The sequence below is a fragment of the Eptesicus fuscus genome, chromosome 6, assembly GCF_027574615.1.
Source record: "Eptesicus fuscus isolate TK198812 chromosome 6, DD_ASM_mEF_20220401, whole genome shotgun sequence".
Lineage (NCBI taxonomy): Eukaryota > Metazoa > Chordata > Mammalia > Chiroptera > Vespertilionidae > Eptesicus > Eptesicus fuscus.
This window is the reverse complement of record NC_072478.1, coordinates 8415827-8441505: the sequence shown is the minus strand read 5'-3', so window position 1 is coordinate 8441505 and position 25679 is coordinate 8415827. Positions and strand designations below refer to the sequence as shown.

The 25679-nt window shown below is 41.5% G+C and overlaps 1 protein-coding gene across 5 annotated transcripts in view; it reads left to right on the top strand.

The window, feature by feature from the left end:
* Positions 1-21768, top strand: part of ZFP2 (ZFP2 zinc finger protein) — a 30178-nt gene extending 8410 nt beyond the window's left edge. Inside the window, exons 3-5 of one of the 5 annotated variants that reach the window (XM_054717173.1) lie at positions 1160-1333; positions 18359-18402; positions 18894-21768. In XM_054717173.1, coding sequence (XP_054573148.1) covers positions 18971-20362 — 1392 coding nt within the window. In that variant the 5' untranslated portion in view covers positions 1160-1333; positions 18359-18402; positions 18894-18970 and the 3' untranslated portion in view covers positions 20363-21768. The other 4 variants (XR_008556288.1, XR_008556287.1, XR_008556289.1 and 1 more) reach the window with 4 other exon arrangements.
* The last annotated feature ends 3911 nt before the right edge of the window (positions 21769-25679 follow it).

The following is a 25679-nucleotide window of genomic DNA, read 5'->3' as shown; positions in this document are numbered from 1 at the left end:
CAGGATCTAATCCAGATCACAACTGAAACTTAGCTGTCCTGTCTCCTTAGTCTTCCTTGATCTGGAACAGTTCCTCAAGTCTTTGTCTTTGGTGACCTTGACACTTTTGAAGAATACAGTGATTGATTTGGGATGCATTGGTGCAGCATTAGAGCTATTTTCTTTTCTTCATCTTTCTTCCTATTTATCAGCCAGTGATGTTACTCTGAGTTGCCAAGTATGACTTATATTTGCCTATAAGTTATATCTTCTTTTTCTGAATATAAATATTGGGCATATAATTGTAAAAAAATTTCTGAAGCAAAAAAAAAATAATAATAATTCTGAAGCTATAATGTATACTCCCAAGTCTCAAACCCTCAAAAATAACTATGGATATAAATTTTTCTAACCCTTTTAAATACCTCTCACATCTTTTGCCAATTTTAATATTGGGTTGTTTATATGTAAAAAAAGCCTTTCCTGTAATGTGAATATTAATCCTTTGCCATAAGTTGCCAATACTGTTCCCTGTCATTTTTCTTTTAAATTTGTGTATAACATCTTCTGTTACAAGTAAGTTTTGAAGTTTTTTTCAGTTAACTTTCCTTTTTCTTTGTTTGGCTTTGGAATCATGCTGTGAAAAGCTTTCTGCACCCTAAGATTACTCATAAATATATTTCTACTTTTTCTATTTGTTTTATCATTTTAATTTTAAATCCTAGCTATCTGGAATTTACTTACTGTACATTATGTGGAGTTGCACTCTAACTTCATTTAACATAGTGAGGTGAGGCAGGTATAATTTATATAAAATTAGAGGCCCGGTGCACGAATTTGTGTAGGGGTGGGGTCCCTCGGCCTGGCCGGTGATTGGGGCCATCCGGGCCATCGGGGCCGTCTCACCCAGTCCGGGGGGGAGGGACTGTGGGAGGTTGGGGGCATGCTGGCGGGGGGGGGGGTGGGGGGGAGGGACCGTGGGAGGTTAGCTGTGGGAGTGCACTGACCACCAGGGGGCAGCTCCTGCGTTAAGTGTCTGCTCCCTGGCAGTCAGTGTGTGTCATAGTGACTGGTCAACTGGTCGTTCGGTCAATCGGTTGTAATGGTCGCTTAGGCTTTTATATATATAGATAACCTATTCAGGTATAATTTCATTATCATCCATCCATTCATTAAACAGATATTTAGCACCTGCCCATCATATGCTAAGCCGTGTTTCGAATGCTGGGAAGATAACGGTGAATGAGCCAGGCAAAGTCCCTCTCTTCTAGATCTTATCTTCTGGAAAGGGGAGGCAGCAATGAAGCAGACATATTACTGAAGCCATTGCTAAGGTGTGCTGGCCACACAGCAGGTTGGTATGGTCAACTCTGACATGGAAGGATGGATACTGGTTAGCTAGACAGAGCTGGAATGGCACCACAGTTTCTGCTGTAGTGCCACAGACATCCTATTTATTTAGAATTTATTTTGTTATTTCACAAAGCAAATCCCCCTAATTTTTCTTTTCAAATATTTGGTTACTGTACTGTTCTTATACACTTATCCTTATAGTTGAATTTTAACTATCAAGGTTTATTAACTTTATCAAGTTCCAGAGGTAACAGTTAAAAAGAAAAATATGCAATTTTGATTTGCATTTCATTAAGGTTCTACAGTGAAGCTGTAGAACATTTTCATCACTCCAGGTGTTCTTACCCCCTTCCAGTCCACGTTCCCATCCCAGGCATCCACTGGTTTTACTTAACCAAAATACAAAGATCAAAAGGATGAAACTTAGACTGATATAGTACTGTTATCTGATCTACAAATCTTACTCATATTTTGCCACAGATGTCCTTTATCTGGCTATAATAAAGAGTGTTGAGCACTCCCTTCTTGAAATTCTCTTTCTCCAACTGTCAATCCTGAATCTCCATCCATCTTATATTAATTTGAGGAAGACTACCATATTTACAATGTTTATTTTTCCTATTGAGTAAAAAAATTACCCTTCAGGTTATTCAGATCTTTCATTATGGCTTCTGTTGACTTTGATCATGAGGATCTTGCATATTCCTATTAAGTGTATTTTGCCATGTTTCATTTTTTTGTTGCTATTGTGATTGTGATTTAACCATGATTGGGATTTTGTAGAAAGAAAAAAGATTGCTAAGAATTCTATCTGAAGACATTTTGCTGTTGTGGTGCCTCAAACGTCATCACGATCGTATCTTCTCTATAAATCACACTTGCATCATTTAACGTATCCCTATTTATTTCACTTGCACTCCACCTTTTCAAAGAATAACAATATCAGAAAGCCTGTGTTTTTAGGTTACATGAATGACATAAGGCCATGAAGCTGCTTTTTTCCAACACCATGAGCATCCTGTGCTTCATGCTGGGAGAAAAGGACCCAGACTAAGTGGAAAAAGAGAAAAAGGAAACAAAAACACGTCTTCATGGATTAACAAGAAATACATTTTATGAACAATAAAGGATTAACAATATATATATTTTGCGAACGATACTGTTTTACTTTAACCTTTTAAAATGCCTTTCTGTGCTTAACTAGATCAGTGCTTCCTGAGCCCATGGCCAGCACAGGAATCCACAGGACATTTCATGCTAAGAGACAAGCTTTGGGGCACACTGAGGGCTCTGCAATAGGGGATGAGAGACTAGGGAGGTGGGGAAGACCATACAGTTCATTTGGTCTGAATTTGGGTTTTTAATTTTGCCCAATATATTCAGCTGACAAGTCAATTTATTGAAAAACGTGGATTAATTTTTGGAAAGAGAATGCCATATCTTCTCTCACAAACTAGGGGTTCCTATTTTGTTTCCACATATATTCTACCTTATGTGATATTTCTGTGTTCTCCCTGCTTACTTTTTATTTGCAATTGCCTGCCAGCTCTTGTCTCCCTCCCTCCCCGCTTTTATTTTAACTTCTTGTTTGTGTTTTAGATCTATCTCTTATATGTGCCATATAATTGGATTTTCAACCAATTTTAGAGTTTTTAACTTTTAATAGAGAAAGTCAACCCATTTATGTATCAGGTTTTTTTCTGGTTATTTAATGTTTATGGTTTTTATGCTTTCTGGTTTCCTTTTGTTAGCGATAGGTTTAGGCTATAATAAAGAATACAGTGTTTATTTGAGCAAAGGAGGGATTGCAATCCAGGGCACAGATTCAGGCAGCAACATAAACTGGGCTTCAAAGGGAACAAGGGAAGGCAGGGTCTGTAAAGGGCAGAACCAGCAGAGTTGCTCTCATTAAAGCCTTTGAGTAGATGAAGAGTGTTGGCGAGGTCAGTGGCATTATCAGGCCCCTCCTGTCAATGGCTGGGTTCCTTTCAAGGTGAAGCATGCATCCAGGATGTTTGTTGTTCACCCTTCAGCTGAGTGCAGCAACAGGTCAGCAACTTAGCAGTAGTTCCAAGATTTATCCATGAGCCGTGTCTAGGCCTCCAAAACCATTTTAGGTGACAATCTTAGCAATGCTTATTCCATTTTATTTTATTCACGTCACCTTCTCCTTTCTTTACATTTGTTGAGCTGATGACTTTTCTTGTCTCCTTCTTACCTTCCATAAAGTGGAAATATAATGTATTTATATCCTAGTAGCTGCCTTTACCTGATAATATTTGTGAGTGATTTTTAACATATTTTGATATATTGTTTAAATAAATATTAGGAAAAATAATGAGATAGAAAGAAAGATAATGAACTTTGTGCCTCAGTATTGGCGCCGTTTCTGAAGTTCATAGCAAGTAGAATGGGAAATGCACAAATTTCTTGGAATTGGTTTCATCCTATCTCTGGTCTCTTTAGTCCTTTCTCCCCGCTAAATTTATCCCTTTTGTCTATTTACATATTACATTCTCTGTCCTTAAATGAAAACCTTTCCTATTACTTTATTTACATTACCTATTCCTTACTTTCTATACAGTCCTATTAATCTACTTTTCCACAAAAAGTTTAACTTCACGTGGTTGCTTCTGATTTCGTATCTTCCATTTATTCTTTTGTCGACTGCAAGGTGACTCCTGCCTTCACCATTCTGCTGGAATTACCTAATTTTCGAATCAGCAGCTCCCCTTTCAATCATCATTCTGTTTGACACACTCTGGCTTCTGAGAGTGTTGAGCACTCCCTTCTTGAAATTCTCTTTCCCCAACTGTCAATCCTGAATCTCCATCCATCTTCCTTTCTGTCTTGCTCTCTCTGGTCTCCTGGGGGTGCTAGCGTTCTTTTCTTGGCGTTCTCATCTCACAACACTGGGAGTTGAGTAGCCTTGGTTTTAAGTCCCAGCTGTGTGATCTTGGAGAGGTTATTTAACCTTTTGATCAGATTCCTCATCTACAAAATGATGATTCAGTTAGTGTTTCCTCCTTGTATTAGTCTGGATTCTCCAGAGAAACAGAACCAAAAAGATATATGTGAATATGTAGAAAGAGATACGGGGAGCTGGCTCATGCAGTGATGGAGGCTGAAATGTTCCCATGAGCTGCCATCTTCAGGTTCAGGAAAGCTAGTACTGTAGTTCCACTCCAAACCTGGAGGCCGGAGACCTGGGGACCAATGGCAAGTCCTGGTCCAAGCCGGAAGTCTCACAAACTAGGAACACTGCTGTCTGAGGCAGGAGAAGATAGCTGTCTCCACTCAAGCAAAGAGCAAATTCACCCTTCCCTGCCTTTTTGTTCTATTCCAGCTCTTAGCAGACTGGATGATGCCCACCCTCACTGGTGAGGGCTGATCTTCTTTACTCAGTCTACCCATTCAAATTCGAGTTCCCGGATGTGAGGGCGATCTGGCTGCGACATCTGTCACCCCATTGATCGCCAGGGTTGATTCGGCTGATCTGGCTGGCTAGGCGGGTGTCCCCCTCCTCCCTCATCGATCCATGTGCGTCCCTCCCGAAGCTGCGCGCTCGGTCGAAGAGGATGACCTTCGCCCCAGAGGAGAGGACCGGTCTTCGGTCAAGGGTATACGAGTAGCTGTGCTCCCCTGCTAGAACCTCCAAACAAGCTCTCAAATTTGAGCTCCCTCATCGAAACACCACAGATACTACTTTCCCAGTTATCTGGGCACGCCTTAGCCTCATCAAGTTGACATAAAATTAACCACCACACTTGGCAAATAGGTACTGAATGCTTACAGTGTTTTATTTCCTAGGGAAAAACACTTAAAAACCATTTTAATAATGTACTAATATCTTTAACCTGAAGTCAAAACTTCTGGGTAAGGGTAATGCCTTATGCAGTGGTCGGCAAACTCATTAGTCAACAGAGCTGCAGTTTGCCGACCACTGTCCTAGACTAAGGGCTACAGAAAAGGCTGAAATAGGCTTATGCATCTGAAATGCCAATCAGGTCAAGCTGGATGTTTTATTGGTTCTTACAGTTTAGATTTGCCGTTTGCACTTGCTTGTCTCCCAGTAATGGATTTCCACCTGTATTGCAAGGCCTGTAATTCCGTGTGCTGCCTTGGCAACTTGGAGCCTCACAGAGCTGCAGAGACCTACCACGAGTTCCCTGCTCTTGCCGAATATGCCCCCATCCAGCTGGAAAGGCTCCCTGTCCAGCTAATTCCCTTGTCAGCCCCATCAGTTACACCCTTCCCAGGTTTCAACCCAATGGGTTTCACCTCCCTACCAATCCACGGAATTGTTCAAATAAACCAAAGATCACCTCACCCTCTTGTCATTGCACAGTCTGCCTCCCACAGCTCCTGCTAGTTCCCAGTTCCCAAGTGCAACTGCATGGCTTGTAGTGCCCCCCACCAGGCTGTGAGGAGTGTCCTCTGCCCGGGGCCAGGTACGGTGTGTTGGGTCATCTTGTGCTATTTGGGGTGGGACTCCCTCCTTCACCAGCGGGGTGGATAGGAGGCGATCAGAACAGTGGTAATCCAGGGTAGACTTCATTACTGTCCCCATTGCTCCCTTGTGCTCTGCTCCTTGTCCTTATATGCCAGAGCACTTTCTGTATTATATTTATTTCTGATTATGTCATAATAATGCAGATGCTTACTTACTTTTGGGGGATGACACATTTTTTCTCACAAAGGTCTATTTATCCTGTCCCTTCTAAGGTTGCTTGTTTTTCCACTTGCCTCAGAGGGTTTTATTGGCGTAATCTTTGTGGAGCAGGAATTTATAGTTTCAGGAATCAGTGACACTCTAGGCTGTGTCTGGATTTCATGTGGGAAGAATGGATTCATCTAGATTTTGCTCCAAGGAAGTTGTGTGGGATGATGCTAGAGAACTGCAGGAACTTGGTCTCACTGGGTAAGGACTTCCCCTTGTAACTCACCTTTCCCCACCTATTGACATCTTGTACAACCTCTGGAATTCATGAATTTGGACTTGAAACCCTGGATATTTTATGGCATTGTTTTAGGGTAATTGCTTGGTGTCCTGTCTTTCCACGTGAAAGGTCTTTTCTGCAGAGAATTGGGAGATGGGAAACTACAGAAGCCCCGTGTCCCTTTGTTTAAGAAGCCCTGAAGGGGAAGGGAAAAGGACTTGTGCTGGAAGTAGCTTTTATCCTTAGTTCAGTACCCAAGTTTAATGTCTTTCCTCTGAGCAGGGAATCAGCTTTCCAAACCAAATGTGACTTCTTAGCTGAAACGAGAAGGACTGAGCCTGATGCCAAAAGAACTTCCAGGGTATATCTCTGCAGGTGAAGTGTCAGGACTTGTTAAATGAGTGTGCCACCTGGGCAAGAAGTCACTTCAGAAACCACTGGGTCTCTTGGGAACATGCACCTTTGATGTATGTTCTCTCAGATGTCTCCCCTGATCCATGCCTCTCCTCCTCTCCAGAGTCGCATGTCCTCGCTTTGGTGACACACTGCGTAGAGTAAATGAGTTGCTGCGTTGTCTGGGATGTACAGAAAATGCAGTAAATGTTAGCGATTGTTTCCTCTTCTTCGTCTTAAACATTTGTCAGCTTTTTAAAAGGTAACATTTCTCTTCCTTTGCGTTGTTTTATAGTCTTCATTTAAAAACAAATGGAAATGACTTCAGCTGTGTTACTAGTAACCTTACATTTTCTATAGGTCCTTTCTCATTTCTAAGTTTGTAATCTGCATCGACTGCCTATTCAGTCCCATTCTCCTCTGAAAACAATGCTTTTTAACCTTTATTATCTGGTTTCTAATCCACGTCACAATTGAAATTTCTTTTTTAGATATTATTAGCGACTTTTCTCTAAAAAAATGTTTTATACCTTTACTAGAGGCCTGATGCATGAAAATCATGCATGGGTGCAGTCCCTAGGCCTGGCTGGCGATCGAAGCATGAGCGTCTGGCATGGAAGGGCAGGTCCCAGCTGACCACTGGGCCCTGGGAAACACCTGGGCCCCGCTTGCACCCACCTTGGCCTGGAGCCGCCCACTCACCTGCTCCACCATCCTGCTTCAGTCCCGCTCTCGTTGGGGCTTATCGGGGCCAGCAGTGCCTCCACTGCTGATGCCTGCCATGTTCCATGCTGCCCCCTGGTGGTCAGCGCACGTCATAGTGAGTGGTTGAACTCCTGGTCTCCCGGTCGAACAATCACCTGAGGGGACAATTTGCATATTAGGCTTTTATTATATAGAGGATATTTCTCTGTTCAGTGTGAAAGTGTTGCTCATACACTTCTTTTTTTTTTTTTCTAAAATGTATTTTATTGATTTTTACAGAGAGGAAGGGAGAGGGATAGAGAGTTAGAAACATTGATGAGAGAGGAACATCGATGAGAGAGAAACATCGATCAGCTGCCTCCTGCACACTCCCCACAACCAAGGTACATGCCTTTGACCGGAATCGAACCTGGGACCCTTCAGTCCACAGGCTGATGCTCTATCCACTGAGCCAAACTGGTTAGGGCTCATACACTTCTTTTTATACTTTAAAAAATTGTGAAATAGGCAAGTAATTTTTGATCTCTAGTTTATAGCTATCTACATATATAATAGCCTAAGCCCGTGCTCGGCAAACTGCGGCTCGTGAGCCACATGCGGCTCTTTGGCCCCTTGAGTGTCGCTCTTCCACAAAATACCACGGCCTGGGTGAGTCTATTTTGAAGAAATGGTGTTAGAAGTTTAAGTTTAAAAAATTTGGCTCTCAAAAGAAATTTCAATCGTTGTACTGTTGGTATTTGGCTCTGTTGACTAATGAGTTTGCCGACCACTGGCCTAAGCGACCCTTACGGTGGAATGATCGGAACAATCGGTCGCTACGATGCGCACTGACCACCAGGGGGCACACGCTTACCACAGGAACTGCCCCCTGGTGGTCAGTGCGCTCTCACAGGGGGAGCACCGCTCACCCAGAAGCCAGGCTCACGGCTGGTGCTAAGGAGCAGCGAGCCGAGCAGTAAGGAGCCTGCCGCTAAGAAGCAGCGAGCTGAGTGGTAAGGAGCGAGCAGGTGGATGGTAAGGAGTGAGGGGTCCTGGACTGTGAGAGGGATGTCCGACTGCCGGCTTAGGCACAATCCCTGACATCCCTCGAGGAATCCTGGACTGCGAGGACTGCGAGGAGGAAGAAAATTAATACCTGGGTGCATTGGAGGGAAACTACCAAAAAAAAAAAAAAAAAAAGTCAGAGAACATCTTAAAAGTAGTCAGAAGAAAACCAGCAGGCGACATCCCCTGAGGGCTCCTGGACTGTGAGAAGGATGTCTGACTGCCGGCTTAGGCCCCATCCTCGGGGGGGATTGGGCCTAAGCCAGCAGGCAGACAATCCCCTGAGGGGTCCTGGACTGCGAGAGGGCACAGGCCGGGCTGAGGGACCCCCTCCCCCCCAGTGCATGATTTTCGTGCACCAGGCCTCTAGTGGATATATAATGCAATAAAATAAATTAGTGAAAGAACATTTTGATATGAAAGAATGATTTGATGAACATCGTTGCTGGTTTTCAGTAAGCTTTTTAAAAAAATATATATTTTTAATATTTTTATTGATTTCAGAGAGGAAGGGAGAGGGAGAGAAACATCAGTGATGAGAGAGAATCATTGATCAGCTGCCTCCTGCATGACCCTTACTGGGGATCAAGCACACAACCCAGGCATGTGCCCTTTACCGGAATCGAACCCAGGACCCTTCAGTCCGCAGGCCAACGCTCATCCACTGAGCCAAACCAGTCATGGCTTCAGTAAGCTTTTGAAAGTATGGGGTTCTAGAAGAATCACTGGGTCAAAGGATACACACATTTTATGGCTCTTGCTACATACTGCACAACTTGGATATTTTATGTTTTGAATACTAATTTATTAGGTATAAAATGATCTCTTAATGGCTTTAATTGCAAATTTGTGTGGATTTAATTACCCTTGCTATTTGTATTTATTCTTATGTAAATAACCTCTCTGTTCAACAGATGTTTTTGGAGCACCAGGCTCTGTTCCTAGCACTGCAGATATAGCAATAACCAAAACAGGCAGTTTCCCCCTGGAGCGTCAGTCTAGTGAGGGGGACAATAAATTACTAAAGAAAGGAGACAGGGAAGGAGAAGGGACAGAAGAGGAAGGAAGGAGGGAGGGAATGAGTGTCACAGTGTCATAGTGCTGTGTGGATAAATAGTGGCATGAGGAACTAGAAGAGTTAACAGTGGACTTTCACAGGGGCCCTCAGGGAAGGCCTTTCCTCTGAGGTGACTGTTGAGTAGCTACTAACCATGATGGGCCACACTGGGGACACTCGGCACGGGACAGGAGGTGCTGGCATGGTGTTGTTTGAAGGGAAGAGTGCAAGGAGATGTGAAGATTTTCTTAAACTTTATCTTTCAGTTGTGTGAAAAAATTGTTTCTACTGTCATTTTTGTTTTTAAAATGTCTGTGAGCCTTCTCATTCTCTGCATGTTCCTTCCTTTTAATAACTATTTTAATGCATGCCTTAACTTCTCTTGTCTGTATGAGGATATTTGTTATTTTTACTTTATTTTATATTTGGTATGCATGTGTAGCATTTCCCCCCGTTCCCTAGATTATTCTAGTGGGTTTATATAGGTCTTTGTCATTACCCCACTGTCATTCTGGTGGGCTTTCTGGAGGCAGCAGAGGCAAACACATGTATTCTTGATACTTTGTTGTCCTCTCTCATTTCTTTACCTATCTTCAGACTTCTCCATTGGGCTGGATTCTAATAATTCTTCACTTGTTACCAGGTGCTGTAGGTTAAAAAAAAAGATTCTTCACTTGTTTATGACAGCATTTCACACGTTTTCCTTGTCTCTTTGAATGTCTGTCTAGCCACTAGTATGTAGGCTCACTGAATTGTCATGATTGAGCTTAGTTTTCTTTTTTTAAAATATATTTTTATTGATTTCAGAGAGGAAGGGAGAGGGAGAGATAGAAACATCAATGATGAAAGAGAATCATTTATTGGCTGCCTCCTGCACGCCCCCCACTAGGGATCGAGCCTGCAACCTGTGCTTGTGCCCTTGACTGGAATCAAACCTGGGACCCTTGAGTCTGCAGGTCGACGCTCCATCCACTGAGCCAAACCAGCTAGGGCTTAGTTTTCTTTATAATCTCTGCCTAGCACAATGCCTGCCAGAGGAGGTATTTAATATATGTTTGTTGAGTTGAATATTGAATGATATCAAGTAGAATTTTTAGAAATCAGGTGAAAAGACAGATTTGGAGAGTTATATGTGTGACATTCATATCAATTTGTCTTATTAATTATCAGGAAGAATGAAGAATAAGGGTAAAGCAGCAAGGATGAAATCCTAAAGAACAGTAATGTTTGACTGGGATCCAAAGATACTCTAGCAAAGGGGACAAGGAGTGGTCAAAGAAGGAGGAGAGAATTTAGGGAGAGCTAAAGGAAGAGAGAAAAGTAGAGGGTGAGTGCAATAGTGCCAAGAAGGTAAAAGTGGCCTGTGACCCAGGGGAGAGCATTTCTGGTGAGGAAAACGTACTGGGGGTTGGAATGTAAACAATTAAAGACTTAAATATAGACTGTCATTTCAACAAGGTTAACTTTGAGGAAAAAGGAGAAAGGGCAAGAACTGAAAGAACTCAGAGATGGAGTGCCTCGATTTGGTTTTTACCAAGGAAGAGAATTGAATGAATTTACAAGAGCAGAGATATCTGTTAGAAAGGAGAAACTAAAAGTGGAGGGAGACCATGGAGCCTAGGAACTATGATGATGTGCAAACTCCAGATCTTCTCTGCAGGTTTTTTTCAATGTTGCTGCCAGTAAGCCACCATTTAGTCTTATTGTCCTGACCAAAATTAAGACAAGAAAGCATCGCTTGAGTGCTGAGCTTGGCTCTTCCCTGGCCATCATCTGATGTGCTCATCATAACAATCCCATGGGGTCGGTATCGTTAGCCCCTTTCATAGTGGGAGAATAAACTCAGAGAGGTGAAATGGCATGCCAGAATTTAAACACAGGTTTTTTGTTTTGTTTGTTTTTGTCTTGGAGTTTAATGCTAATTCTAAAAAAATAATCATTATTTTCTTGCCTTGCTGTGACTTCTTGTTTCCTAGTATATTTAGTGAAAATAGAACTTCTGTATCCTGGCCTAATATTCTTTTTAAAAAAATATATTTTTATTTATTTCAGAGAAAGGAAGGGCGAGGGAGAGAGAGATGAAAGTTAATAATTGATTGGCTGCCTTCTGCATACCCCCCACTCCCCCCCTCGCCCCCTCCCCCCCTCCCCCCCGGGGATTGAGTCTGCAACCTGGGCATGTGCCCTGACTGGGAATTGAACTGTGACCTCCTGGTTCATAGGTTGACGCTCAACCACTGAGTCACACTGGCCGGGCCTGGTCTAATATCTTCTTAATGATTGTTTTCTGTTTCTATGCTAAAGGTTTTATGTGTACAATTGTTGAATGCTTTGTTAGGTTTTACTATTTTATCGAAGCTGAGTAAAAAATGTAAATTTAGAAGTGCTGTGTCTGGAGACAGTATTATCACTAATAAACTTGTTGAAACAAAGATTAGCATGGAAAGCAGCGAATTTTTAGCCTTTAATCATTTGTCAGTTTTGAAGGAAACAAATTAAGAACATGTGTAAAATATTAGAAATATATTACCAAAGATTATGCTTAAAAATAAGGTACAGTTAGAAATTACATAACATTTAAAGCTCTCAGGAGATAACGTTAAACCTGAAAAATCTATTGTTTGTGTTTCATACATGATTTTATATCATTCTCAGAGATGTACTGGGTGACTACCTGTGTATATATGTGTTTTTGTGTGTAAATATATGTATATAGCCCCCCACACAGAATTTATATACTGTTTCAGAGTCCCTATTTATATCTACTAACTTCATGCTAATATGAGCCTCAGTAATGTTTGGTACAGACACATGTGTTTGCTTCCATTAGTAGGAAAACTGATATAAAAGACTATAATAAATATAGGAGTATCCAAAAGTGTGGTCATCCTTACACAGGCAGCCCAGCCTTGCCTCAGGGCATCAGCGTGGGCACTTCCTTCAGTCTGGGGTGCTATCCCTCCAGTAGGCCTGTTAATCCTCCCCCTTAGTCGCCAAAGTCTTTTTTTCTTTTAATAAGTTTTTATTTATTTATTTATTTATTTATTTATTTATTTATTTACTTTTTATTTCGGAGAGGAAGGGAGAGGGAGAGAGAGAGATAGAAACATAAATGATGAGAGAGAATCATTGATTGGCTGCCTTCTGCACGTCCCCTACTGGGGATGGGGCCCACAACCTGGGTGTGTGCCCTTGACCAGAATCGAACCCAGGAATCTTCAGTCTGAAGGCTGATGCTCTATCCACTGAGCCAAACCAGCAAGGGCACTCCCCAAAGCCTTCACTTCAGTCACTTTTTCAGTGAAACCTTTCTTGAAGATGCTGTTTAAAATTACAAACCTTTTCCCTCATTTTATTCCCCACTAGAGGCCTGGTGCATGGATTTGTGCACCGGTGGGGTCCCTCAGCCTGGCCTGTGCCCTCATGCAATCCGGGACCCCTCGGGGGATGTCAGAGAGCTGGTTTCGGCCTGATCCCCACAGTCCAGGCCGAGGGACCCCACCAGTGCATGATTGGGGTCGGGGAGGGACCATAGGAGGTCTCCAGGGTGTGTTCGGCTTGTCTTGCCCAGTCCTGATTGGCCGGACCCCAGCAGCAAGCTAACCTACCGGTCAGAGCATCTGCTCCCTGTTGAACAAATGGACACTTAGCACATTAGGCTTTTATTACATAGGACTAGGAGCCCAGTGCATGAAATTCGTGCACTGGTAGGGTCCCTAGCGGCTGCTGGCTGCTGGCCGGGGCCTCCCTCCCTTATCTTGGCCGCCTGCTGCAGCCACCAGCCAGCGCCTTCCTCCCTTCCCCCGGCTGGCCCTGTCCCCACCGCCTGGTTGAACTCCCGGAAGAACTAAGAACTCTGGTCAAGGGGACAATTTGCATACTACGCTTTTATTATATAGGGTTTCCATTTTATGGGTTTTATTTTATCCATAAGGCACACCACTTAAATACTAAGTATTATACTTGTTTATTATGTTGATTGCCCTTCCTCTCACTAAAATATAAGTTCCCTAAGGGCAGAAATGCATTTTATTCATTGTTATAGCCTTAGCACTTGGAACAGTGACTGGCTCAATGTACATTTATTAAATGAATGATTGGCCATATTCAGAGGAGCAGTTTGGCTGCTTCATGGAGACTGCATTGTAGGGTAGCAAGACTGTAAGCCAGAAGTTCAATCACGTGAGTATTGAAATTGTCTGGTTGAGTGGGAAGAGTAGCTGAAATACTACACAGGATCGAGGAAATATAAAAAGGGAAAAGAAATAAGCTTGCCCTAGGAAGAGTGGGCACTGCTGCTCAAGCCCCATACCCACTTCAATACTTTGTAGGCTCTCAGCCTCTACTATGGCCGTCCCAGCCATAAATACTGAAAGACCTGTGCTTTCCCAGACCCCACAGTCCTGGGGACTCCTGTCATGACCTGACAAGTACCAAAAGAATAAAAATCCTATTCATTAACTCGGCATTTTAATACAGTAAGGGAGTATGGGCCACTTGAAAGTCCTGTTTAGGAAAAAGGAAAGGAAGAAAGAGGTATATATTGTGTAACATGAAATAATGGTAATATTAATAGTTAACAGTCATTGAACCCTTATCATGGCCAAGAAGAGTGTTATGTGCATTACAGAGTTTTTACTTAATAAAATAGCAAAATAGCAAGAAATGCTGCCCAGTCTTGGAAGTTAGTTTTTTACCTTTAGTACTTAAGTTCCAAGCCCAGAATATTTCACTGATTCTTCATAAAGCCACCCTAACAGTTTTGTTTTCCAGATAGTCATGTAATCAGAAAAATAAAGTTCCTTCTCTTCTCAGTTGTCTAATTTTATATAGTCATACTTTTGGAACAATATTAAATAGTAGTGGTAATAATAAACACCCTTTTCTTGATTCTTTTATTAATGTGAATTCTTAAAGTGTTTTATTTTTATGTTTGACAGTGCTAAGGTTTTTGGTGTTGAATCAGGATTGGATGTTGGATATTATCAAATACTTTTTTGAAGCATCGATCTGCTGATCATGTGTCCTTTTTCCATGACCTCGTATGATATGAATAGATTCCTAAGAGTGAACTTTCTGGAATTCCTGGAAAAATCTTTTGTGTAAATTGCATATTTCATGTAATATTTCAGGAATGCTTTAGAAGTACTGTAATTACTGAATCTGTCATATTTAAGAATGTGTTTCTTTATAAATGTATAGAGTACTGGCCAAATTGAATTCTTGAGTCACATCAGCCAGTACTTTAAATTTGTAGGTAATCGATTTTTTTTTTAGGGAGCAAGTCTTCAGAATAAATAATTATAAGTATTTATTTATTTATTTATTTATTTATTTAATTGGTTTTTAGAGAGAGAAACATCGATGTGAGAGAAACATCGATCAGCTGCTTCCTGCAACCCGGGCATGTGTCCTGACCAGGAATCGAACTGGCAACTCTTTGGTCAAGGGACAATGTCCAACCAACTGAGCCCCAATGGCCACGGCCAGGAATACTTTTATTTTTTTTATTTTAATTTCTTTATTGATTAAGGTGTCACATATTTGTCCTCATCCCCCCATTCCCATTCCCCCCCCCTCCCCACGCATGCCCCAACCCCCTGTTGAACTTAACCGTTGGATAGGCTCATATGCATGCACACAAGTCCTTTGGTTGAACTCTCCCCCTCCCCCCACCCTCCCCTATCCTCCCTCTGAGGCCCGATAGTCCGATCGATGCCTCCTTGCTTCTGGTTCTGTTCTTGTTCCTCAGTCTATGTTGTTCATCATTTCCCCTAGATGAGCGAGATCATATGTCACTAGATATATACTTATGAGAACTGAATGTGAGACGAGCAATAATAGTTATGCTGACAGGCAGATGGATCAGTCTGTAGTGAGTTTCTTTCTGGACCAACAGTTCTTTTGAGACCCAATTTCAATGTCTACCAGTTCCTTATGTGTACATGTCAGCACTGACCCCTCAGCTCTGGATGGTGGACAAATGGTGGTAACGGAAGGTCCGACTCCCTCTGGTTTGGTCTCGGCCGGACCCAGGGGCACGGCTTCACCCGGACTAAGGGGCACGTGGCCTCACCCGGATCTAGGGACACATGGTCTCACCCGTACCCAGGGACGCTTGGGCTCTCCCAGACCCAGGGGCACGTGGCCTCACCCTGGCCTAGGTGCACGAGGCCCCACCCGGATCCAGGGACACATGGTCTCACCCGGACCCAGGGACGCTTGGGCTCTCCCAGACCCAGGGGCACGTGGCCTCATCCGGGCCTAGGTGTACGAGGCCTCACCCGGATCCAGGGACACATGGTCTCACCCGGACCCAGGGACGCTTGGCCTCTCCCAGCCCCAGGGGCACGTGGCCTCACCCGGGCCTAGGTGCACGAGGCCTCACCCTGATCCAGGGACACATGGTCTCGCCCGGCCCCAGGGGTGCGTGGCCTCTCTCAGACCCAGGGGCACGTGGCCTCACCTGGACCTAGGTGCACGCCAGGAATACTTTTAAATTAAGTATCCAAATTCCACAGAGATAAAATGAATCTGACTGTTAAGTTTTCTGCAATACATAATGATTTTAAAACTTTCATTTAGTATTTTCTAAAATAGTATTTTGTTCTTATTTTTTTGAAATGTTATATATACAGAAGAATATGTAAAATATATATTAACAAAACTGACATACTCTGCTAATATAAATACTATAAATATTAACTAACTTTTGTTCTTACATTAACACTGTGAGAGATAGGGACCATTTAACAGGTGAGAAAAAGAATGTTATGTAACCTGCCCAAGGTCACACAGCTAACTATGGTGGAGCTCAAATTTGAGCCAGGTAGTATGGCTCCAGAGTTGTTGTCTTAGCCATTATGCCATACTGCATCTTTTTATAGGTAATAATGATAAAGATTAATGAATAATAAAGCAAACACCTAGGCACTAAACCTAGAGTCAGAAACAGGAAATTACTGGTATCCTCACCACAATTAGTGTGCTCCTCATTCACACACTCTTAACCTCTCTCTGGGACATAATCACTATTCTCACTTTTGTGATAATTCTCTTCCCTTTTCTTTAAGTATTGCCATCCATAAATGAACCTATAAACAGCATATTTAGTTTTAATCTGTTTTTAAACTTTAGACTCTTGCTATATATTTTTTCTGTGACTTTGTTTAAATTATTTATTCATTCATATTGATATGTATAGCTATAGTTTATTAATTTTAACTAGTTTTAATTCAGGCTGCTATAACAGAGTACTATACAGGTAGCTTAAAAGTCAAATAACTATTTCTTACTGTTCCAGAGGCTGTAAGTCTGAGATCAGAATGCCAGTGTGGTTGGGTTGTTGGTGAGGGCCCTCATCCCGGTTCAGAGACAACTCCTTCCTGCTGTGTCCTCACATGCTAGAGAGTGGAGAGACAGGAAACAAGCTCTTTCATCTCTTCTTATGAGGGCACTACTCCCATCACCCCTCTGCCCTCATGACCTATGACCTCCCAAAAATGCCACCTAATATAATACCATTGGGAATTTAGCTTCACCATAGGAATTTTGGGGAGACACAAACATTCACTGTTGTCAATTATTCCATTGTATATATATTTGACAATTTAGTTATTCTATTATTGATACTTGCGTTGCTTCCCTTTTTTTTTTCTGTTGTGCACTGCTACTTTTAAAATTATGAATGGTATACCTTTGTAAGTTAAATTTTTACCTAGGTGTGTGTACCTGATAGTGGAATTGCTAAACCATTCATTCAGGTATCCACTTCTTATGTGCCTATTCAAGTCTTGCCAGTTTTTCTAGTGTGTTTAGTGTTCCATAGATATTGTTTTCCAAGTCTAGGTTCTAGTTCTTTTTGGGTTATTGTTATAGATATCTTTCCCCAGTATGCAACTTAAAAAAAAAACTTTCTTTATGATGTCTTTTGGATGGCTGGAAGCATGTAATTATTCTTCCAATATTTGTTCTCCCTTTTGATTTTTATGCTTTTTTCTTCTCATTGTTTACATTATTTTAAAAATTTATTTCTTAACCCTCTACATAGTTTCCAAACTTGGTATTTTCTGTGTATCATTTATCTTTGAATGGAGGTAGTTCTATCTGGACTTTGTCTAAAAGGATGAGACCCCCTTTTGACCTTTATGTTGTGCCTGGGTGGCACTTTAAATGTTCTCAAAGAATTTTAGTTGGGTAGCTGGATATGACAGTGAGGTGGGGCAAGTGGCCATCTCTAATTCATGTGTTGCCTGTTATTTTCATACTTGATTGGATAGGTCCTCTCTGTGGTTACTTGGTGGTGTGTTTTGGAGGTGGATTCCACTAGGATTTCCACTTTTTATCTTATATGTAAGCAGGTTGTAAGGAGGAAGTCAAGTTAATGCATAACCCTTGCTTCACAGTAAAGCCTCCTGCTCACATGCCAAACTATGTCTGTTGCTTCAGTCTTTATCTCTGCTCTGTTGACTCTGATCAAGCTGACAGATTCTCAGATTATAGTTTCCTGTCCTCTGCCTCTCATTGCCACTAGGCCATTTTGTCTGGAATAAGACATGGGATCAGAAAATAAAGCCTGAGTGGTCCTTCTTTCAGCCCCTTCTGAAGCAGTTCAACAGATTCTTCCTTGCCTGTCTCTTCCCCCCACCATCCACCCGCCCAGTTCTCATCTTTAAGGAATGGGTATTTAGGAAAGTGTAGGGCCCTTTAGGACTGTTAACCTTTGTGAGAAAATTACAGCCTGCTTGAAATTTGTGTGTGGGGAGGGGAAGCTTTTAGATTGTGTTATCCTCCCTTAAGAGTTTGAATTTCAAATATGTTCCAGACAAGTATGTTTTCAAAGGTTATACATTATCCTTATCAGATTATTTTTATCCTCACTTTATAGCTGTGAAAACTCAGACCTGGAGAAACAAGTAACTAGTTAAAATGGTAAGTATTGAACCTGGTTGTCTGATTCCAGGGTTGACAGTCTTCATTGTGTCACTCTGTGATCTTTTTGAAGATTTAGTATTAGAATTATAGGTAGGAAGAAATGGCTTGTAAGAACAGTGGTACAACATGGCAGGGCTTTCTGATCTTTCTCTTGCAATCCTAGGTCTTCTGTATATTTTCCTTTAGTTCCATCTTCATTATTTAGCCTTGTCTAATGGTCAGTGACTTCAATGTCTATCCCTTCTACATAGGCTTGCTCTTTTCTCTGCTTACCCTGTTTCTAGTTCTCTTATTTGTGGACCAGTTCGCTGTTTTTTTTGTTTGTTTGTTTTTCTTTCTTTCCAATTCTCTTCCTAATTGTAGGGACATCTTTAAAAGCTCTCCAAATGTGCCATGTATTCTCAGTTTTATTCTCATTTCCACTTTATGCAGTTTTCAGTCTCCCAACACAGAAACCAATGTGCATTTGAATTTTTTATTTTTTACAGACTGGGAGGCAAGACTTGAAACCAAAGAGTCAACTCCAGAGCCCATCATTACTGAAGATTTATCCTATTGGGTAATAATGGAAAAGGAAGGTCTCTGGCATTCTTCTTTAAGGGAAACATGGGAATCTGATAATTGGTTAGAGGGGCAACAGAAAAACCAGGATAGACATCTGGGTCAAGTGGCAGTTACCCATAAGGAAACCCTCACTGAGAGGAGAGTATGTAGAGGTAATGAATTTGAAAGATGTTCCAATCAGGGTTCAGTCATTGATATACAACAAAGTACTCCTATGGGAAAAAGGCCCTGTTATCAGAATTCACATGGAAAAGATAAACAAAATTCTGAATTAATTAAGATTCAAAGAATGTTTGTAGGGAAGAAAATCTATGAATGTAATGAATGCAGGAAAGCCTTCAGCCAGAGCTCATCCCTTCTTAAGCACCAGAGGATTCATACTGGGGAGAAGCCCTATAAATGCAATGTATGTGGGAAGCACTTCACTGAACGTTCCTCTCTTACTGTACATCAAAGAATTCATACTGGAGAGAAACCCTACAAATGTAATGAATGTGGCAAAACCTTCAGTCAAAGCATGAACCTTACTGTTCATCAAAGAACTCATACTGGAGAAAAACCCTATCAGTGTAAAGAGTGTGGAAAAGCTTTTAGAAAGAATTCATCCCTTATTCAACATGAAAGGATTCATACTGGTGAGAAACCCTACAAATGTAATGAATGTGGGAAAGCATTTACCCAAAGTATGAATCTCACAGTACATCAAAGAATTCATACAGGAGAAAAGCCCTATGAATGTAATGAATGTGGGAAGTCTTTCAGTCAAAGTATGCACCTTATTGTACACCAGAGAAGTCATACTGGAGAGAAACCCTATGAGTGTAGTGAATGTGGAAAAGCCTTCAGTAAGAGCTCAACTCTTACCCTGCATCAACGAAATCACACTGGAGAAAAACCCTACAAATGTAACAAATGTGGGAAATCCTTTAGCCAAAGTACATACCTTATAGAACATCAGAGACTTCATTCTGGAGTAAAACCTTTTGAATGTAATCAGTGTGGAAAAGCTTTCAGTAAGAATTCATCTCTTACTCAACATCGGAGGATTCATACTGGAGAGAAGCCTTATGAGTGTATCGTATGTGGGAAGCATTTTACTGGACGATCATCCCTTACTGTACATCGGGTTATTCACACTGGAGAGAAACCTTATGAGTGCAATGAATGTGGAAAGGCCTTTAGCCAGAGTGCATACCTTATTGAGCATCAAAGAATTCATACTGGTGAGAAACCCTATGAATGTGATCAGTGTGGTAAAGCCTTCATTAAGAATTCATCCCTTGTAGTGCATCAGAGAACTCATACAGGAGAGAAACCCTATCAGTGTAGTGAATGTGGGAAAGCCTTCAGTCGGAGTACAAACCTTACACGGCATCAGAGAACTCATACATGAGGCAAGTTTTCACTGGGCCCCTTTTGATGAACTCGTCAGTGATAATCAGATATATCATGTCATGTAGGAACCAATAAATGTAATGATTCTAGGAATATTTCAGGTGAGGTATATTATACCACGTCAGATGATACAGACCACTGCAGAGGAACCATATAAAAGTGGAAAATCTTGATTGAATTAGAAAGAAAAACTTCGTATCTGAAGGCTTAAGTAGCTGATATTCTAGACAACGAGGATTCATGCCGAAGATAAGTTCTGTTGTATCATACTGCAGATTTTCCTTTGGATGTCAGAGATTTCACATTGGAGAGAATATGTGAGAGTGCTTAACTGGACAGCCCAAAGACCTGGTATGTACTCTGATCTGTCACTAACTTGGACAAGTCACCTACTTGCACCAGGTCACAGTGCCCATATTTGGTAAATGAGGGATTTTGGATTTAGAAGATCTCCAGGATCCCTTTAAGCTCTATAAAGCAACAAACCTGTAGATAGAATGAATATTGGGACATCCTTAATCTTTTATCACGTTATGTATGTTATTAGATGCTACTATTTTACAGTCTGGTTTCCCTGGATATTGTAAGTTAAAATTCTCTATCTCTACCAAATCCTTTTATTTTCCCATGCCTACCCCCTTCTTGCATTATTTTCTCCCTTAAACATCGGCTGGTTGCAAACAGGTGATGGAATAATTGTACAAATCTTAATGCAATAGTATACTGTTTTTTAAGTCCTCAACAGTCATTAAATTGTTGTTAAATAAGCTAATTACTTAGGAAATAATATAACTTATAGTCTTTTCCTAGGACTCAAATACATACCTTTGTATCATATTGACAATCGAGTGGAAAGGAAGATAGGCTGAACACTAATAGAAATAAACATCTGACATTAATAAAACCTTTGTAATTCAAACATATGCAAAACAATCATGGAGATTTTATAGACCTATAGTAAAGACAATTTTATTTATTTCACACACATTTAATAAGTGCTATAAACATGTGTTAGATGTGATTAGAAAATAAAAATAAAAATGATATAGTCTTGTTTTCCAAGGCTTAAACTGAGAAAGTGACAATGAGATGGGAGAGGAAGAATTCAAGCAAAAATGAGACAGAATCTAGATAATGTGGTAACTGATTAAATGTGAGTGCTTGAATTTCTTATTTGGATGTATAGGGATGCCATAACTAAAAATATAAAGTTGACCAATTTTGTGGGCAATGATGAGTTCAGTCTGGGGGCATTTTGATGAGTATGTGGATATCCAAGTGAAGATTCATAATAGACTATACACTAAGCAGTAGGGCATTGATTAGAGGGTTCTCTGGGAGTATAATAGTTCCCCAAACCCCAATTCATGGTTTTGCTTTTCACAGTTTGTTATCCACAGTCAACCTTGAATCCAAAAATATTAAATGGAAAATTCCAAAAGAACCCCCACAATTCATGTTTTAAATTTCACATCATTCTGAGTTGCTTGCTGAATTCCCATGTCACCTCACTTCATTGTGATCTCATCACATAGCCACTGTATCATGTCACATCATCACAAGAAGGGTGAGTACAGTACAATGAGATATTTTGAGAGACCACATTCACATAACTTACTACAGTATCTTGTTAAAATTGTTCTCATTAGTTACTGTTAATCTTTTACTGTGTCTAATTTGTAAATCCAACTTTATCTTAAGTATGTATTTATGGGGAAAAACATTGTGTGTGTGTGTGTATAGGGTTCAGTACACCTTATTATTGTTTTAGGCATCCAGTGGAGGTTTTGGAACATACCTTGGAAACAACAGTTAAGAGAAACACAAAAAAAAAAAACCCCAGAAAAATCAGGAGAACATTGTGGAACAGAAGTAAAAGGAGAATTTTAGTGTAGGGATAGGAATAGTTAATACTTTCAAATGCTACAAAGGGTTAAAGTAAGATAAAAATATAAATATTGCCCTTAGTTTGGTTGTTGATAAACTATGTAAATTTTAGTAGGTTAAAGAGTGAGTTAAAGGTTGAAAAAGACTTAGTAGCTTGACTGGGAAAGGAGAGTTTAGAAAGATAACTAGAGGGAGATTGGGGTTGAAAGAACCTCTATCAGAAGAGCTTTTGGCTACATCAATAGAAAGCCCAGTTAACAATGGCTTATGAGCAAGTAGGGATTTATTTCCTCATATAATAAATCTGGAGGTCAGTGGGATTGTTCAGAGACAAAATAATTCAATGCCTTGAGTTTCATGGCTTTTCCATCATGGGCACATCGCTGCCACAGCTTCAGGTAAAATATCTGCATTCAATGCAAGAAGAAATGGAGTGGGTAGCACTAGCAACATCGCTGCCTTTTATCAGAAAAGGTTTCCCCAGACGCCCCTCAGTAGACTACTGCTTACATCTCCTTGACCACAGCTGTGTTACAGGGAGACTAATAGCAAAGACTGAGAAAAGAAGCATTTCCTCTTGGAGCCTCTATAGTGGGTAGGCAAAGAAAAGGTGGTTTGATAAGGTGTTGACTTAGCCAACAATCTGCTGAGAATGTGTTTGCATGACTTAAGGTAGAAGAATTAAGCATGTTTATCACCTAAAAGAGGTGTGGTGTCCAGCTGGTGTGGCTCAGTGGTTGAGCATTGACTTACGAACTAGAAGGTCAGGGTTTATTTCCCGATTGGGGCACATGCCTGGGTTGCAGGCTCAATCCCCAGTAGGGGGTGTGCAGGTGGCAGCTGATCAATGATTCTCTGTCATCATTGATGTTTCTGTCTTTCTCTTCCTCTCTGAAATCAATTTCATATTTTTAAAAATAATAAAAGATTTGGAGACTCTAAAGGTGCAGAAAGGAGGGGATGTGCAGCTCAAAGTGGGAAAATAAGATTTGGAGCACAGGTAAAGGATATATGAATCTTCTTCACTGGGAAGAAGGACACTTTCCACTGGAAGAGGTGGTAATCAGTGATGGGTGCAGATGTTTGTGGGTGACAATGGAAGAGGTTCCCTGAGGATTCTCAGTGTTTGGATTTTGGGCAGTTTTAATTCATGGAGTTCGAACATCAAAGATGAAGGAGGAATGGAACACTGAATTAAACTGTATCCTCAGAAACTGAGATTTTAAATTTCTCTCCATTTCACCCAATTTCCTCCTTTCCGTTCACCTGTTTTTCTTATACCTCATTTCATCTGAAGAATACAAGGAGAGCCCTAACCGGTTTGGCTCAGTGGATAGAGTGTCGGCCTGCAGACTGAAGGGTCCCAGGTTCAATTCCAGTCAAGGGCTTGTACCTTGGTTGCGGGCACATCCCCAGTAGGGAGTGTGCAGGAGGCAGCTGAATCGATGTTTCTCTCTCATTGATGTTTCTAACTCTGTATGTCTCTCCCTTCCTCTTTGTAAAAAATTAATAAAAATATGTTTTAAAAAAAAGAATACAAGTAGATGGGAGGAAAGGCAGTGAAGAAATGGGTAGAAAATAGAAGAAAGTGATAAAGCCAGCAGCACAATAAAGACTCAAAAGGAAGGCACAGGATAAGGGGAAGAGGAAGAATGAAGTTATTGAAGCCTAAGATGGATGCGGTAACTCAAAATCAATAAAATATTAATGCATGGAGGGAGGGCCAGGACATATGACCCAGATAAATGGAGGTTTTACTACTTTTTCAGGAGTTTTGGAAGTCTTAGACTCTGTATGTCAGTTCTCAGCCATCTTGGGCAATAAGTAATGAGCACTTTGTACCTTTTCTCTATCAACAGGTTCCATGCATTAGACATGAGACCTTGTGCAAGGCACTTAACCTTGGTGCCTCCCTTTTTTCATTTGTTAATACTGCAAACCTCACAGCTTTAGATTGCATTAGGTAACTAATGTAAAGTGCTTATAAAAGTGTCCAACGTGTAGTTAGTACCCAACAAATGTTATCACCCTCATGTAATATCCAGATATCTAATAACAATAATATCCAAACTCCATAGCATGGCGTCCAGAAACCTTAATTATCTTAGAACTAGAGGCCCAGTGTCCGAATTCATGCACCAGTGGGGTCCCTTGGCCTGGCCTGCGGGATCGGGCTGAAACCAGCTCACCGACATCCCCCCGAGGGGTCCTGGATTGTGAGAGGGTGCAGGCCAGGTCGAGGGGCCCTACTGGTGCACGTTCAGGGCCAGGGAGGCATGCGGGAGTTAGCCAGCCAGGGAGGGACTGCGGGAGGGCTCCAGGGTGTGTCCGGCCGGTCTTGCTCAGATCCCATCAGCAAGCTAACCTACTGGTCAGAACATCTGCCATCCTGGTGGTCAGTGCACGTCATAGAGAGCCGTTGAGCAGCCTTAGCATATCATTAGCATATTATGCTTTGATTGGTTGAACGGCTGACCAGATTACCAGACACTTAGCATATTGGGTTTTTAGTATATAGGACAGTGATGGGCAACCTTTTGAGCTTGGTGTGTCAAACTTCGCCAAAAAACTGAGCATAACTCGGGTAGTGTGTCACTTTGAGGAAAAAACTAACTCCAAGACTCTAGTCGCAAATGTTTCATCCTCAGGAGCAGCAAATGTTTCATCCTCGGCATGTGGCCGCGTGTCATCAGAAATGGCTACGCGTGTCTGACACGCGTGTCATAGGTTCGCCATCACTAATATAGGATGACTATGCTCTCAAAACATAACTTATAAAAAAAAAGTTATAAAACTGGGAGTCAGTCCCGTCTCCAGCCTGCTGTAATAGCCTACTAACTGGTTTCCCTGTATTCCTTCTAGCCCACCATAGCATGCTGCTCTGCACACACTGACCAGTGATTCTGTCCAAGTATGTCAGCCATGTCACTATTTTGCTCAAACACCTGTAATGGTTTCCCATCACACACACATTAAGTCCTTGCAATGGTCTTCAAGGGTTCTAGTGACCCTGTGAATTCATCTCCCCCTCTCCCTTGTTCACCAGGCTCTCTCCAGTCATACTGGACTTCTAAGCCTCAAACTCACCAGGTACCCTTCTCTGGACAGCATTCCTGTTACCTCCTACTTAGAGGGTTTCCCCCCAGAGAGTCACATGATTTCCTCCCTCACTGTATTCCAGTGTCTGCTCGATATTTTCTCAGAGAACTTCCCAAAACGCTACTTAAAATAGTCCCGAACCTCTGTCACACTCTGAAACTTGATCCTGCTTCACTGTCATCACTATCTGAGGTTTTGTTTTATTGACTTCCTCCCCGAAGAGAATTACACCTGAGTAAATGCAGGGTTTTCAGCCCTAGAACAATGCCTCACACATAAGTGCTCCAAGTAGGTATCTACAGAAACCTTCAGTAAAACCCCAAACAATG